Source organism: Paramacrobiotus metropolitanus, unplaced genomic scaffold (assembly GCF_019649055.1).
Source record: "Paramacrobiotus metropolitanus isolate TYO unplaced genomic scaffold, Prichtersi_v1.0 Parri_scaffold0000091, whole genome shotgun sequence".
Taxonomy (NCBI): domain Eukaryota; kingdom Metazoa; phylum Tardigrada; class Eutardigrada; order Parachela; family Macrobiotidae; genus Paramacrobiotus; species Paramacrobiotus metropolitanus.
In genome coordinates this window covers 338,647-355,747 of record NW_026570311.1, presented here as the reverse complement: position 1 = coordinate 355,747, position 17,101 = coordinate 338,647, and the positions used below count along the sequence as shown (strand labels likewise).

At 44.2% G+C, this 17,101-nt stretch overlaps 2 protein-coding genes across 2 annotated transcripts; both read left to right on the top strand.

The window, feature by feature from the left end:
- Positions 1-1,465: 1,465 nt before the first annotated feature.
- Positions 1,466-5,928, top strand: LOC129596505 (neprilysin-1-like). Its single transcript, XM_055493804.1, has 13 exons — positions 1,466-1,529; positions 1,783-1,914; positions 2,075-2,236; positions 2,299-2,390; positions 2,557-2,688; positions 2,779-3,030; positions 3,331-3,810; positions 4,608-4,787; positions 4,851-5,016; positions 5,125-5,244; positions 5,322-5,512; positions 5,575-5,673; positions 5,752-5,928. Exons 1-13 carry the CDS (start codon positions 1,466-1,468, stop codon positions 5,926-5,928), a joined length of 2,247 nt encoding a protein of 748 aa, XP_055349779.1.
- Positions 5,929-9,020: 3,092 nt separating this feature from the next.
- Positions 9,021-12,928, top strand: LOC129596504 (neprilysin-11-like). Its single transcript, XM_055493803.1, has 10 exons — positions 9,021-9,096; positions 9,282-9,443; positions 10,426-10,583; positions 10,663-10,902; positions 11,025-11,501; positions 11,561-11,740; positions 11,815-11,980; positions 12,124-12,243; positions 12,321-12,511; positions 12,767-12,928. The coding sequence occupies exons 1-10, from the start codon at positions 9,021-9,023 to the stop codon at positions 12,926-12,928; spliced, it is 1,932 nt and encodes a 643-aa protein (XP_055349778.1).
- The last annotated feature ends 4,173 nt before the right edge of the window (positions 12,929-17,101 follow it).

The following is a 17,101-nucleotide window of genomic DNA, read 5'->3' as shown; positions in this document are numbered from 1 at the left end:
AGTTTCGGAGATATAATTAAAATTATCGTCGGAGATGCAGTTCTCGCTTCGCGTAGATTCGTAGACTTAGCTATGCCACATTGAGATACCAGCTCATACTCTGTCGTTGAGTAGGTCGGTAGGATAGATTATTTACGGTAATTATTCCTATCGTACTGATCTCTCCGTCAATGACAAAACTGTCTGATAAAAGTCTTCTTGTCAAAACGGTCGCGCGGCGAAATGCTTCGGCTTCGAAACGGCCTTGCGACTAGATGGCTCGCGGCATGATGTCCTGCCGACACAATGTTCCGCGGCTAAACTTTGTTGCAACTTGCAACGAGATGACCTTGCGGTGAAATGTCTGCGACCAAATGTTCTGCGACTTGGTTGTCCTCCGCAGAACGTTGGGATGCCGAGAATGTCAAAGTACTATTGTAAATAACTTGATCACTGATGAAATCATACAAAATACAAAAGGCCCTTAAAGCAGGTTTTCAGAGAGTTTGCCTAACCTATCCGGTAACAACAGACTTTTAGCAAAATCTGTGATTTTCGCAGAGAAACTTGATTTCGGTACTCAGAAAATGCGCGCTATGTATGGTCACACTTTTATACTAGCACTGCTAGTGGAACGCAGAATTTCATTCGAGCCGGAAGGCATGTTTCGTCTGGTCGTTCTGCAACTGCCGGCAAGCAGGGCATACAATGTACCTGTATGTAGATAGGCTTACTCATTCAATACCTAGAGTACCGAATCCGTGACGGAAGTGACTTGCTCGGCGGTTTTCTAGGATACATCGAATCTCTGCTGCGAAACTGTAAACGGTACACTCCGGGCTCGTGCGTGACCGGAACATTCTTCCTGGAGTATTCGACTTTGTTACGTGTTAGGAACTCAGTACTGCATTCCGTTAAAGTAGCTGAAAGGTATAAAAAAAATGCCGACGCATTTAAATATAAAGACAAATGTCCGGTAGATCGTTGTTATTTTTCCTGTTGGTTTTCGAAACTTCTGAGGCTTGGTGAAAGGCGTCTGCTTGTTTATTGAAGGAAATTGGAAAAAAGTTCTGTAACCGAATGAGAGAAAGCCGCTCCACTTGTTTTCTTTTTCAAGGTTGAAGTCGTCTAAATTAAAAGTGGTGATGCTCGAACTGTGCTTGGGAAAAGCGTCTTCTTAACACGTTAATTGGACTGAATTTTTCATTTAGATGTTGGTAATCCAGACGCAGCTACATTTATAAACGAACAGAATAGAGTCGGTAATTATACAAGGGCGTAATACTGCAGTACTCTGAAGCGTGGAAGTGTTAAACGGATTACTGGACGCGACGGCGTTCCGTATTCGGTCAAACGGGATCGTAAACGCCGGTAGTTGAACTTCGTTTACGACTTTTGGCTTAGCGACCTCGTGCTGTCCGGGAATTTCGGAAGACGGATTTATTTTGATTCGGGCAGAAGTTGTATTTGTTCTCCACCGGAAATTATGGAGTGTCTTCAGGTTATCCTGTTGATTGGTTTAGCCGCGTATCGGGTTTTGGCAGCCTCCGGTAAGTTATTGAAACCAACGCAAGCTTTTCATACATTCGTGTACATTTCATTCGAAGCTAAATTATTCTCCTTTCTGCTATTTAGAAACTTGAAAAGGTATTAATACCATATTCGAAAAATAGAATGTGCTTTGGTGGCGCCAGTCTTTTGGTCGGAAGCCTAGTAATTTAACCCCCAGGATAAACATCTGTTTAGTTGTTAATATGTTTGAGCAGCTGTTTGTTGAATTCACTTCCGTGCTTTTCTGTTCAGTCCTTGATTTGTCGCTGATCAGCTCCGATCAGACCGGAAATGCAGTGAACGAGAGGGTGGATCCGATGAAGACCATTATGTCACCGCATGCTAACAAGAGCATTTGTGCGACAACGTCCTGCGCAAACACCGGTACATACGAGTACATGAATTACTCATGCTTGCATTATAGTTATATTACATTAATTTTATTCCACTTTTTGGTTTGCTTCTCACTTCATTAACAAAAAGTTTTCTTAAAAAGATTTATGAAACCCGTGAGCAGTGCAAAGAATGCCTTTCCATGTTGCAGCCAAAGAGATGCTGAGCTACATGAATCTAACTGCCGACCCGTGTCAGGATTTCTACGAGTATGCCTGCGGACGTTATGGGGAACAGCATAAAATCCAACCCCATGAGTCAGCCATCGACCAGTTTTATTATCAAAGCGAGAAGCTGTTCAAGGAAAAACGATGTACATAACTCCATTATTGCAAAACATTAAATTATGGTACTGATCTGCGATTGTATGTTCAGTGATCTTGGAGAGTACCGAAACCGAAGCCAGTCACGCGCGGGAAGCAGCGCGACAGTTGTACAAGATGTGCCTCAATACAGGTGATCAAATAGTCAGTTTTATTGCTGTTTTACATGAGGAAGCTGGAACATCGCATGGGTCATTAAGTGCGGACTATTTCCTTGGCTTGGACCAATAAAATTATAGCATTACTGCTAAGTGCTTAGGGTTCTACAAGCGAACTGTTAATAGGTTCTTTAAATAAAAATGGCGTACAGCCAGTTCTGGATATCCTGCAGAAGGCTATTGGCGGTTGGCCTATCCTGACATCCAACTGGGATCCCGATGCATTCGACCCATGGAAAGCACTGATTTATTTGAACGAATACGGCTTTGATCCGCTCTTGAGTGTACGTATTCTATGGTGTCTGGTAGACTGGTACATTATTGACACAAATTCACATAATATGCCCGAAATCGAGAGGGTCTGTGTTCTTTAGCTGAACATCTATGCTGATCTGCGCAACTCCTCGGTTAATCGGCTTTCTATTGGCTTTCCGGTAGGACTGCAGAGCTGGGGCAGTGCTGCCGGCAAAAAATACACTGCAACGTATGCCAGTTTCATGCTCAATTTCACACGAATATTTGCAAATCTCTCCACGGTTGATGGGGATTTTGAGCCGCGGTATAACTGGACGGATATTGAGGTCCAGCTGAATAAAACCATGGACTTCTATCTCTTCTTAAGCACCGTAAGGCAAAGATGCAGAGAATTTGTGCTGATTACGTACTGTACTTATCCAGACTCCAGAGGCTTTCCGGATTATGTTAGTTTAGGAAATAAAAGGATCACAGTACGATTAACTGCAGACGAAGTAATTAAACTGACGGACTTAGTTCTATTTCCACTTTCTTGATTTGCGCTCCGGTAGCTAATGAATGCACTCCGGTTTTCGTTAGAATAAATTTTTATCGTCAGTTTCTTTACTCTACGCGAATGTTGAGTAAGAAACCTAAGAAACAGATTTATCTAAATATTTCAACGTTTGAAGCTCTATTCAAGCACCTTGGAGTTGAGAAGCGAAAAATCCCATAACCTCCTAACATTGGCCAATGTGAGCTCCAATTTGTTCTTCCGCTCCGATTTCTCCGATGGTCTCACTGATTTTCTCCGCGCTTCCCTGACCTCGAGCGGCCTGGCCCATCTGGTCAGCAAGGACCTGATCGTTAACATCCCGAAACCGGCTTCCATAGTGGCTTTCGATAAGCAAATGGCAAGGATTGAGCAGCGGGGCGTGGAGGGCAAACGCCTCCTAGCCAACCATCTGGGATGGATGATCGTTACCAAATACGGTGTGGATCTCTCGCAGTCACTGTACGACACGTTCGAGATGCAGAAACGGATAATTTCCGGGGAAAGTCAGACGGATCCCTTATGGAAACGCTGTGTACAGAAGGTCGAGACCTATCTGCCGCTGGCCCTGGCGTCACTGTATGTGGATAAAAAACTCGATAGACATTCCAAGCAAAAGGTAAACAATTAAAATATTGTGTTGTTTTGACTAGCAGCTAGAAACTGTTCAAGCCAAAACATTTTAAGTAATCACATATGCTGTAATGCAGTCAGTTCATATCAGGTTTGTTTTTCCTAAGCTTTGCAACAACAGCCTCAAAATGTTGGCGGTATAAAATTTTTCACTGATGAAAGGGCTGGGCTAGGCTCGCACAGACACTCGCAAAAAATCTGCCGATTGAGGGAATCGAACCCACAACCTCCATACTCTTAGGCCGAGAGAGGCACCACTAGGCTATCGGCAAAGCATACAAATCTAATGAAATATTCTATGGAACGATCCTATAGAGAGCGGATGCCGCTCTGACACTGAGACTCGATTCTCATGGTCTACAGTGACTCAGTGAGTAAAGTTTTAGTATAGTGTCCTTATTGCAGTCTCAGGGTTGTATTGATACCATTGGACACAGCTTTAAACATTTTAGTACACGAATCATTTTTCTTTACATTATTTTAGTTTACTCTCCTAAAACTTGTCAACAAAATTTGTAAATGTTGATGCGAAAAAATTTCGATATCAAAGGCTGCGCACGCAGATAAAGCTAGTGCACGAAGTAAAAGATAGTGTACGCTGTACACTATCTTTTACTAAATTGCTAACCGTTCCTTGTCCGTATCCTGTACAGATAGGGAACGGTTACCAATTTTTGTTACCTTGGTAAACAATTTTGTTTTAGCTAATTTTTCATGGCCAAGGACTTATAAACAAAGTTCGCAGAAACGTTTCCCCGTGCATCCACGCTTTGATGATGATAGGTATCGGATATGGTCACAAACATCCGCAAATCATTCGCGGAACGCCTAAAGAACGAGAACTGGATGGACGAACAGACGCGCGCACGGGCCCTGGAGAAGCTGCACGGCATGCTGGAGTTTGACATCTACCCGGAATTTTACGTTCAAAATATCTCCCTCATTGAGGAGATATACGACAATGTGAGTAATTAGGCTCAAACACCGGCGATGCAATGGACGTGTGACTTAAGGAAACGTCTGCAGATTACCATCGGTGAGGATATGTTTAATACGTCGCGAGAGTTGAGCCGCGCAAACAAAATTCGGCAGACGAAGCTCCTAGATAGAATCAATACGCGGGAATACGTACTGGACCGCATGTACACCGTAACTGCCAATGCACAATATTCCCTGGTATTCAACCTCATAGGTACGAGAAAACACCATGAGATGCTATGGCAAAATAAAGGTTACATGAAAAATGTTGTTCAACTTGGGAAAAACCTTTTTATATAAAGCAAAAGTATTAGTTTTTCAGAAATTTTTGCCGGAGTCTCACGACCACCATTTTTTAACGTGGATGTTCCGAATTACTCTAACTACGGTGCTTTGGGATTCGTAATCGGACACGAGATAACACATGGCTTCGATATTTTCGGTTCGTTAAACATAACACCGTTTTATTCCAAAGCTTTGTGTGCGGCTATAATTTAACCATTGCACAATAATGTGTAGGTTCAAAATTTGATGAGACAGGAAAGATGTTTAACTGGTGGAGCAATTCATCGCGACAGGCATTCGACAGCAAAGCCTTCTTGATTGCTGAGCAGTACAGCCAGTACAAAGCACCCTTCGGGAATGTCAGCGGCAATCTGACTCTATCAGAGAATATCGCTGATTCCGGCGGGCTGAAGACCGCATTCGATGTGCGTCAAGCGTAATAGCAGCATTGCGAGTAAAATGATTAACACGATTCGTTCCACTGCAGGCATATCAGCTGCACTTAAATCACCATGGCAAGGATCTGCATTTGCCAGGACTGCAGAACCATACCAATAATATGATGTTTTTCTTGTCAGCTGCTCAGGTACAGTGAGCCTCTAGTCTGCCTAAGGAATACTATATTGTAACGCGATAAACTATGCTATAAGGTCGTTCTTCTTAGGTGTTTTGTAGCACACAACGACCGGAAGTAGATTATTTATCCCTAAGTGATCTCCATGCACCGTATCGCTGGAGAGTGAATGGAGAAATGGCCACGTTCAAGGAGTTCGCCAAGGTCTACAACTGTCCAGCGGACAGTCCCATGATTTACAATAAGTCTAACGGTCTGTGGCGATAGCCGGTACCGGTGATGAAGCGCACTAACCGTGCTCTCCAGTTATGTAACCTCCTAAGCTGCCAAACGCTGATTCAAGAATCTATTTGACTTGTGTACTAGTTGAAAGCATTTTTTTACTTAAACACTTTTTTACTTATTTAATATACCGTTTTATTTTGTCCCATTAAATCAATGGGAAATCATGAGAAGCAGCTCCGACGCGCTTTATTACGCCGCTCGGTTTCTTTCATTGTCCAGAGCTTTCGGTGTGTCTGTTTTCTCATGAACATAGAACTGCTCTCATCGGCATTGCATAGCAATATTGAGCGGTAAAAAAGTACCTAATTTATTACTATGAAATAAATGCGCCGAATAAATCCTGAACTAAGCAATGTGTCCTTATAGTTATTTTCTCAGCCTTAGTTGTCCATGAGCCGTTTTTATTAACAAGATTTGGGAAAATATGATGCCGGTCACTTCGTATACAAATATGACATTGACGTTTAACAGGAAGTAACACAGCTGGATAACACCGACCAACCGGCTCATGGTTGATCGGCTTCCGTAAGGAAGCAGACCAAATAACAGTTTGTACATCAGTACCAATGATTTTCGTATTCGGCAAAACAACAGCGATTTATGCATGTGAAAGCGAAAGCATTGGAATACTGCAAATGCGGTCAAGCGTTACTTTGGCCAATGGTTGGGAAATGTTCACCGGCTTCATGTTGACTGCCTACTGCCTTTTAACGGACGCGTGAAGGGAGGTCTTTCGGGTTTGTAACAAGCTGATCCATTTATAGAGCTCCAGAGGAGCTACGCGCACAACGTCCATCTCTTCGCGTTCTACAACTTCGGTATGGCCGACGACAGCCGTGTTTCCTGCGGGGAACCGTTGGATGCCGTACGTGACTGGATATAACGGAATTTTGGACATAGGTTGTTTGTTAGTTCCGGTCAACCTCAGGTTTCAGGACTAATATGCATAGGTTTGGCGTGGTGACATCCACTTGGCTACTGTTCCCTCAAACGCGAACCGGGATAGTGCTTTTTATCTGGCTTTATTGGTGTTTCCTGCGATCCTATCTTTTCCAAACTCAAGTTATGCAAAGCACATAGACGTGCAAGGTAAAACAACAAATTTGATGCGCTATCATGCCCTTGTTATACATTTTTTGCATGCGCGAACAATACAAAAGAAACTGGAACAACCCGATTTAAAACATACTGTATGACTCGAGCGTAAGTCCAAACGTATGGATATTTGAAATTAATGGTCTTTTATCGCGTTTTCCAAACGTATGGATATTTGAAATTAATGGTCTTTTATCGCGTTTTTCAGGTGAAATATTATAAAAGCCTCTCCGTGTCCCATCATTCTACATTCAACTAAGTCTAAATTAAACTCCAGTGTGGCGTTTAGCAGACACCTTTCGCAACGGCAGTTGATCATAGTAATTCTGGATCTGGCTCACAAAGTAATTGTAATACTGGCTTAGCGGACCCACCCAGTCCCGGGTTTATAACCCACTTTGCGTTTTTTTGGGTGTTCAAGCGCTACTCGTGGGCTTGCGTTGCACCGCATACCGCGTAATTTCACGAAAGATCATATTGGCGAAAATTCTTGATTAAGATATAAAGTGCTACACCGATATAAATATTAAATACTGAAGATAACACCGACCACTGATAACAACAAACAAAATCCTCAGTACAAGAATGTTTTCAGAAAGTATACCTAACTTATTCGGTAACGGTAAAACTGTAAACAAATCTGTGGATTTCGCAGATAAACCAGGTAACGGTACTAACTAGAGCCGTGTACGTTGGCTGCTACCACTGATTGCGAAACGCAGAACTTTCAGTACAGTAGAGCGGAAGTTAGCCAGAAGGCACGTTCGTCTGGCCTTCCTGCAACTGTCAGTTGCAGTGCAAAAAATGTAGACAGGTTTAGTCATTCGATACCGAGAGTACGGCATCCGTTATGGAAGTGACTTGTTCTGCGGTTTCCAGGATACACTGAAACTCAGCTGCGAAATAAACGGTACGCTTCGGGCCCGTTCGTGACCGGAACATTTTTCCTGGAGTGCTGGATTTGCTCCGTGTTACGCACTCGTGTACCAGTACCATGTTCCGTTACAGTAGCTGAAAGGCAAAAAAGTGCCAATGCATCTACATATAAAGATAAAACAGTATAAGGGTTTATCGTTGTTATTTTCTTCCGTTGGTTTGTGAAACTTTTGGGCTTTTCGCAACGAATCAGCGAATTTGTTGAAGGAGATCGGCAAAAAGCTGTATAACTGAACGCAAAAAAGCCGCTCCACTTGTTGTCTTCTTTCAGCTTTCAAGGCTTGCATTCCGACGTGGTAAAGCTCAGACTGTGCTTGTGAACTGCACCTGCGTGTTAACTGAACGTGTTAACTGAACTGGGGTTTTCATCCAGATTTTGTTTATGCAGGCGTAGCCATTTTTGTGAACGTGAAAAATAAGGGTAGTGATTATACAGTGAGTGGGACAATACCGCATTGCGCCAAAACGAGGCGAATTACTAGATGCACCGGAGTCCCAAAATCGGTCACGGGAGATCGTAGACTCCGGTAGTTTGTGTTAGCGCCTACATCTCTTTGGCTTAAAGTCCGCTGCGGCAATCCAGACGTCCAGAAGAACGTAATTTTCGTTTTCGGAAGGAAGTTGTGTTTTTCCGGCACAGGAAACTATGGATTGTCTTCAGGTTTTCCTGTTAACGGTTTTAGTCGCGTATGCACCGTCGACGGCTACCGGTAAGAAATAAAATCCTCTCAAGCTGTTCATACTTGATTTCCTTCGAAGATTTTTCTCCTTTAGATTATTTCAAACTTAGAAGTTCTGTAATACATGTGTTTCTTACTATGTATTGTCGGAATAATATAATAATTTGCTATGCTTACATGCTTTGCTGTGCTGTGCTTCAGTCGGATGTACAGCAATTCATTCCCAAATTCAGACGGTTGTTTACTCTTTTGATTTAGGTTAACAGTTAGTGCTATATTCAATTACCTACTAAGCTTTTCTCTTTAGACCTTACTTTGCCGCTGATCAGGTCCGATCAGTCAGGAAATGCAGTGCCCGAAACGATGGACCCAGTGGACACCAAAATGTCACCGGATGCCAACAGCAGCACCTGTTTGACAACGGCTTGCGTCCGTAAAGGTACATGCAGATATGTACAGCATAATACCAATACTAATTGTATTGAAACTGCTTTGACATTTTATCGGTTTCAAGGTTTGCAAAGCAGTTCATTCACAATAAGTTTTTCTTAATCGATTTATGACCGCCCTGAGCAATGCAAAGAACGAACAACCATTTATGAAATTATGCCTTTGGTGCTTTAGGGAAAGAGATGCTGAGCTACATGAATTTAACCACCGACCCGTGTCAGGATTTCTACGAGTACGCCTGCGGACGTTACGGTGAAAACCATAAAATGAAACCAGACCAGACATCCACCACTCGATTTGGTGATCAAAATGAGAAACTGCTCAAGGAAAAGCGATGTAACTTGTCAGAGTAGAAGGCTCTGCCCTCAGGACAGCCGCCCCATTCGCCGTCTACCTGGTTGTCTCAAGCTCAAGCACAAAAATCTTGATCTCAGCCAACAACGGCGATGGCACAGTGGCTGTGCTACGTGGATCACACACTCGGTAGCCAGCGGTTCGATTCCGCTCCGTCGCCATTTTTCAGAATTTCCTCAACAGGAAATTCTTTGAGACTTCATCTGGCCGCCCTCCCTTCGCTGAGATACCCACGGACAGCCGTCTTTATGGCAGCCTCTGATATGGTAGCAGACAAGCAGCGTCGGCTCGGACGGGAACCAGACTTCCTACTGCAGAAGCGCAGTATGGCCCCGCCTCCCCAGAACGCGTGGAGTGCGGATCCTCCGAATCCTGCGACATTTCGCTCCGAGGACGTAGCGAAGCCTGCAAAAGGGGTGTCAGAGTAGAAGGCTCTGCCCTCAGGACAGCCGCCCCATTCGCCGTCTACCTGGTTGTCTCAAGCTCAAGCACAAAAATCTTGATCTCAGCCAACAACGGCGATGGCACAGTGGCTGTGCTACGTGGATCACACACTCGGTAGCCAGCGGTTCGATTCCGCTCCGTCGCCATTTTTCAGAATTTCCTCAACAGGAAATTCTTTGAGACTTCATCTGGCCGCCCTCCCTTCGCTGAGATACCCACGGACAGCCGTCTTTATGGCAGCCTCTGATAAACTACATTTTGCAGAAGACCAATTATGGTGCTGATTTAAGCCAATGCATATGTTCAGTCCTTTTGGAGAGTAACGAAACCGAAGCCAGCCACGCGCGAGGAGCAGCGCGGAAGTTGTACAAGCTATGCCTTGATAAAGGTAATGAAATATCCTTTTTCACTGTTTATTTGCACAAGGAAACTAGCACGTCGCACGTGCTGGTGAGTGCCGACAATTTTCTATAAATGGATAATAACTTTAATGACTTTACATGCAACACATTTTTCACAGATGCTTTACGTAAGAATGGCGTGCAGCCGGTTGTGGATATTCTGCAAAAGACTATTGGCGGTTGGCCCATCCTGGCGCCCAACTGGGATCCCGACGCGTTCGACCTGTGGAAAGCGCTGATTTATTTAGCCCAATACGGCTCTGAACCGTTGTTAAGCGTATGTATTCTTTGTGATTTCTGAGATACAAATTCCTAAAATGTGCCGGAAATCTGAAGAAGTGACGACTGTCCTTTAGATGAGCGTTGTTGTGGATGAGCACAACTCCTCCATTAATCGACTGTCCATTGGCATTCCGATGGGGCTGGGTAGTGTCGCTACAAAATACCTTGCTACGTATCCCAGTTTTATGCTCAATGTCACACGGATATTTGCTAACATGTCCACGATGAACAGTGATTCCGCATCGCGGTATAACTGGACAGATATTCAGATGCATCTGAATAAAACCATGGATTTCTTAACCTTCTTAACTGACGTAAGGAAAAGCATAAAACAAATAGCAATTATGGTTTTAAATATGTACACTTCCCTTACGCAGATGAGTACTTCTGATAATAATCTCAGTAAGGATTTATCGTAGTATTTTTACAATTGAAGATCTATCCAACCAGCTCGGAGGTAAACGAAAATTTCTACAACCTCCGAACATTGGCTAATGTGAGCTCCAGTTTGTTCTTCCGATCCGATTTCTCTGACGGCCTCACTGATTTTATCCGCGCTTCCCTGACCTTTGCCGGCATGGGCCATTTGGTCAACGAGAACATGGTCGTTAACGTCCAGAAGCCGGCTGCCCTTGTGGCTTTGGATAAGAAGATGGCGGAGATTGAGAAGCTAGGTGTGGAGGGCAAGCGCTTCCAGGCCAACCTTCTGGGCTGGATGATCGTTGCCCGCTACAGTTGGGATCTCGCGCCGTCACTATTTGACACGTTCGATCGGCAGGGACGGATATTGTCAGGGAAGAATAAGACAGATCCCCTCTGGAAACGTTGCATAGGGATTGTGGAAGCCTGGCTGCCGCTAGCCGTCGCGTCATTCTATGTGGATAAAATCCTCGACAAACATGTCAAACAAAAGGTGAAAAAATAGAAATAAAGCTCGCATAAAAGTGGGTTTCGACGCTTCAGTGTTACTAGGTCTCGGATATGGCTAGAAATATCCGCACTGCTTTCGCGAAACGCTTGAACAGCGCCGAATGGATGGACACCAAGACGCGCGCACGCGCCCTGGAGAAACTGCATGGCATGCTGGAGTTTATTGCCTACCCGGAATTTTACGCTCACAACATTTCCCTCATTGAGGAGATGTACGGGAATGTGAGTAAAATTAATATCCTGTTGGCTCACAGACTGGCGACGCGATGTCCTGTAAAGTGATAAAACGGTTGTAGGTTACGGTCGGCGAGGGATGGTTCAATACGTTACTGGAGTTAAATCGCGACAACAAAATTCGGCAAACGCAGCGATTAGAGAACAGCAATACGCGGGAGTACATACTGGATCGACTCTACACCGTAACCGTGAATGCAGCATATAGGCCGAGATACAACATCATAGGTACTAACATCAGAGCGCACGAACTTAAGACTTACAGTCTGTACTGTAGTACACTTATCACTTACGCAAATCTAATAAAAAAAACTAATTTTCAAAATAAAATTTATTTGCTTTATAAAACGAAACACGAATCTTATTTCCAGCCATTTTTGCCGGCTTCACACAACCGCCGTTTTTCGACGGCGGTCTTCCCGAGTACTGCAATTACGGCAGCTTAGGTCACGTGATCGGGCACGAGATGACACATGGCTTTGATGATCAAGGTTCATTATATGCTCTGACGTTTCGGCAAAGGTTTTTGAATGCTTTAACTGGTGGATAATAATGTATTTGTATCTAGGTTCGAAATTCAATGTGGCAGGTAACATGATTAACTGGTGGAGCAATTCGTCGCGAATGACATTCGACAGCAAAGCTTCGTTGATTGTGGAGCAGTACAGTCAGTACAAAACACCTTCTGGCAATGTCAACGGAAATCAAACTCTGTCGGAGAATATCGCGGATGCTGGCGGACTACGGACCGCATTCGATGTAAGTTCTACTTCATCGATTAAGTTCCACTTCATTATGAAAATAATCAGAAAGGTTTTATCGTTGAAGGCGTACCAACTACATTTACATCACAACGGCCATGACCTACATTTGCCGGGATTGCAAAACTATACAAATAAAATGATGTTTTTCCTATCAGCAGCTCAGGTAACTAACGAAAGCTACGACGTACAGTAATTAGCAAAATAAAAATTTATAGCAAGAACATTTTATCTGCAAGCCAAATTCTTGTAGAACTGGTGTGGAATGGAATCTGATCTAATGGCTGGTTCACATGCACCGGATCGGTGGAGAGTCAATGGAGAGATGGCCACTTTCAGAGAATTCGCACAGGCCTACAACTGTCCAGCAGACAGCCCCATGGTTTACAATCGGTCTACCGGTCTGTGGCGATAGCCAGTGCCAGTGAGGAATCATACCGACTGTTGTTCGCGAGTTATGTGATAACGTTAAATTAATAATTTGATCTCCGTACCGGTTGAAAGTATTCTTTGAAATAAAAATATTGCAACTTTTACAAGACTGTTTCATTCAAATGTCTTTTAAAGTATTCCATAAAGTTATATTTGACTCACTACAACGGAATGTAAAGGAATAAATTCTCTGCACTTCGCCAAATGTCTGACAGTCATCAGCTGCCTGTAGCGCCTTAAACAAACAGAAAACTGATTCCGGCCATACAGCTCAACCAGCTCCAGACCCTGCAGACCGTCCACGCACCACGCACCGCGGTAATCCACCGATGGACGCGGATCCGCCGTCCAAACCCAGCCCAAACCCAAACCCCAAAAACATGCATCAGTGTTGCGGTGTAATGTTGTAACATAGTACTAGCCCGATTTTCCTGGAGATGCTTCTTTTTCGGGCTTATGAAGTTACTGTCAATAATTCTGGCTGATTCGAGAAGGCTGTCAGCCATGCGCTTATGTACCGTGTACATCAGATTTTATTAGGCATTTGCACAGTACGCGGCCGTACAGCTATGTCGCACAAAATAGCCAAGATATTTTGTGAATAGTGATTTATATAAGCTGATGAGCTCTGCTCCGACCGACTAAATATAGGCTTACGGTTAGACGATTGCTTGATTACTAGTACTTGCCTGGCAGGTATTCAAGAAATTCGCCTAACCGTAAGCACCTGATGTAATGCAGGCCAGTCATACCGTTCGTGCCGCGTAGCGTAGTGGTGCTTCTGCTGGCTACAGGGACTATTGCTCCAGGAGAAGACGCTTGGTGTATCATGGGAAGCAGCTCAAGCGAGCTTTACTGGGCCGCTCCATTTCTGTTGTTGTAAAGAGCTGTCAGTTTCTGTCTTTTCATGCACATGAATTAAGCCCACCGATATCCAAGCATTACATTATTGAACGGCAGAAATTTTTACGTTTGTTAGCATAAAAGAGTGCTTCTATAAAAGCACAGAATAACCGTACAACTAGTCAGTTAGCATTCACAAATAATATCATTTCCTCCGCCATGGTGGTGCATGAGACTGCTTTAAAAACACCATTCTGGCGCATACGATTCCAGACACTTCATATACAAAGTATAGCGTCGACGCTCCCAGCAGGAAGAAGCACAGCTGGATCACACCGCCCATTCGGCTCATGGTGATGACGTGGTTATGCTCCATGTTCTGACGCATTCCGGAGGCGTTGCCCATATGGATCAGCCGGTGAAGACCCACCCAGTGCTTCGTGATGCCCACTTGCGACAGCGTTAGAATACTACGAACACCGTCAAGGGTTAGGAAAATGGCCGTTAATGAGCAGATCAGCACCAAAATCGCGGCCTACTGTTTGTGTAAAGGACGTGTAAGGGAAGAATTCCTTCGGGTTTGCAGTGCGCTGATCCAGTTACGAAGCTCTAACGGGGCGACACGCACAAAGTCCATCGCTTCGCATTCGACAATTTCGTCGGTGTTGCAGACGACAGCCACGTTTTCTATGGATGACCGTTGGACAGCGTAGGCAAGATACAGCGCGTTGGAGCTACCGGTGTCGACAACTTCCATTTTCCGAGACGGTAGCTGCTGCGTGTTCTATAAAAATTCGATGTTGCTATCATAGGTTTTACATGCTGTCAAAATTAAGTATTCGACAACAATAATTTGACTCAGTTCTTCGAGTATGTCTCACCAGAAACTGGCTATAGCTTGATCCCTTTCGTACGAGCAGCCGGAAATCGGAGATCAAAAACCGATCAAAGGAGCTAAAAATTAACGGCTGCGAACGTTCCGCAAAGTTGGAGGTCATGAACGACGTCAAAATGGGAGCGATGAAGGTGGACCAGGGCAGCCACACCAACACCAAAACGTTCTTCGCTCTCACTCGTTTCAAATACTTTGCCTTTCCTGTCGCAAATAAGTGGTATGAGGTAATGAACTGCTTGATCATACAGACATACACAGTGACCATTTACCGTGTCCGAGCAGGTTTTGAAATGTATCCCATGTAACATCCACAAACGTAATGAAGAGCACATAAATTTGACGGGAGTTTATCGAGTTTTTGCTTTGTTTCCCAAAACATCCGTAAATTTCGACGGTTTTCACCAGCTACAAAATAACAAGAATCGTTAGGATTAGTCCAGCCAAGGTAGCCCATGTTTTGAGATCGAAACTCCGCACTAATCCGGCCAGAATAGAGTCGTACAGCTCGCTCTTGTACAGAAGTGATCGCTGAGCCGCTAGATAGTACTCTCGCGTCAAATATCCCGGAATCAGATCGAAATGACGGAGCCGCAGCTCGCTAATCGCGATCGGACAAGCACTGATGGAGGAGATGTTGTACAGAACATCGGCCGGAGCGCCGTCGTAAGGCGCGTTATCGAGCACAATGCGACGGGTGGGTGGTGTGACGGCCGACAATACTAACCTGCAAGCGCATTCGCGATTACGCATTAAATTAAATGGATTCAGAGACAGCGATTACCACAGTGGCATTATCCAGCATTGGCTGTGGAGTGGTTTAGGAGTGATTACGTACCTGTGGGAGTGAACGACGGAAACGGCTTTGAGGAGGCTAACTGTGATCCCCCAGAAACAGCCCGGCTCTTGGAAGATTTCTTCGCCATATGGCATAACATTTGCCACACTGACAAAATCTAAAGCAGAGTGATTGAGCAGAACAAGATCCCGTGAGCACATCGAATGCAGCTCCATGTTTCCCTTTTTCTAGTGCAGCGAACATCTGTAAAGTGCGCAGACAAATTATCGCTATTTGTTTCTTCCTGTTGCACGCATCGCATATGATACACATTTTTCAATCGTAACTGAGTGGCCAACGTATGTACATTAGTTTCACAAATGGATTTGGGTGTAAATCTGCGACTGAATGAGGTTGTGTTTAAACTGTCTGTAGCAGCGTTATGCGAATCCGGCTGTATCTGTATGTACAAAGACACACGATACCCAAAATTACGGGAAGCCTTTTACTCGCGCCAGAGCGTCAGAGCACTCGCCGCAGTGTTTGCGCTACGTGCATGATGAAGAATTACAACCTGGCACATAGCGCGGGTGTAATCATGGGACTGAGTTCTTTTTCAGGAAATAGACCTATCTGCATGGAGTTTCCTGACGATGAAAGAAAGGGAAAAAAACGAGGAATTGGCAAAAAGAAACTCTCCAAGTTGAACCGTTTACTCCGTTTCTTTTCCGACACCGGTTTAAACTTGTCGTTTGTTTGATGCCGCACCTATTCACGCCTGTTGTTCATCTTGGACTTGGCATTGAAAGTTTTTGCTGCGGTCTTCGCGGCGATAAGAGCGTCAAACACATGGACGCCATTGACAACGATCGTGGCTTTTGTATTTAACTGCCCGATTTTTGGTTTAGGTGTATCATGTACCTTATGTTTTCTTGAAACGTCAGAATTTCAGTTTAACTCCATCTATCATAGTGCAGCTGACAGAGCACAGTAGATTTTTATTTTACTGGATAAGCATCAACCTCAGAAACGGCTTATAGGGACATTAATAAACCGGCGAACAGAGGCGCGGAAATCTCAAAAACAAATTTGTAACGGTGCAAACGGCGTTGCAAGATACAAAGTCTTCAATTCCAGTTAAATAAACAGTTCTGGGTGACCACATATCGTGATCGGCATCGTAAACTTCCACTTTTGTTGAGTCAGGACGGGATTTTGGCATAGCTTCCGTTGAGACAGAAGGAAGGTCATCGCTACCGAAAATGTGCAATCGATTGTTGATAACGGTCGTAAAATGTTCGGATCGGGAATGAAAAGGCGGTTTGATATTCCTCCAAGTCCGGCTTTGCATGTCTAAACAACTTGCCATGTCTTCGCCTTTAAAGTAGTCTTCGCCAATAAAATAAATTTGGCCCTGCAACGTAACCATATCGAATGTGCAGCATTTCCGGTGCCAGACCGCCGGCATGTCTGGGAGTAAATTCCACTGCCCTGTCGATGTATTGTACTGATCGATGAACAATCGATTTGAATCCAACGATGACATTCCAACATAAATTATGGTGTCACTGAATGCTACTCCTTTGATTATTATCCGCAATCTGCATGAAAAAAGGTACATAATATTACAATATACTAAAACC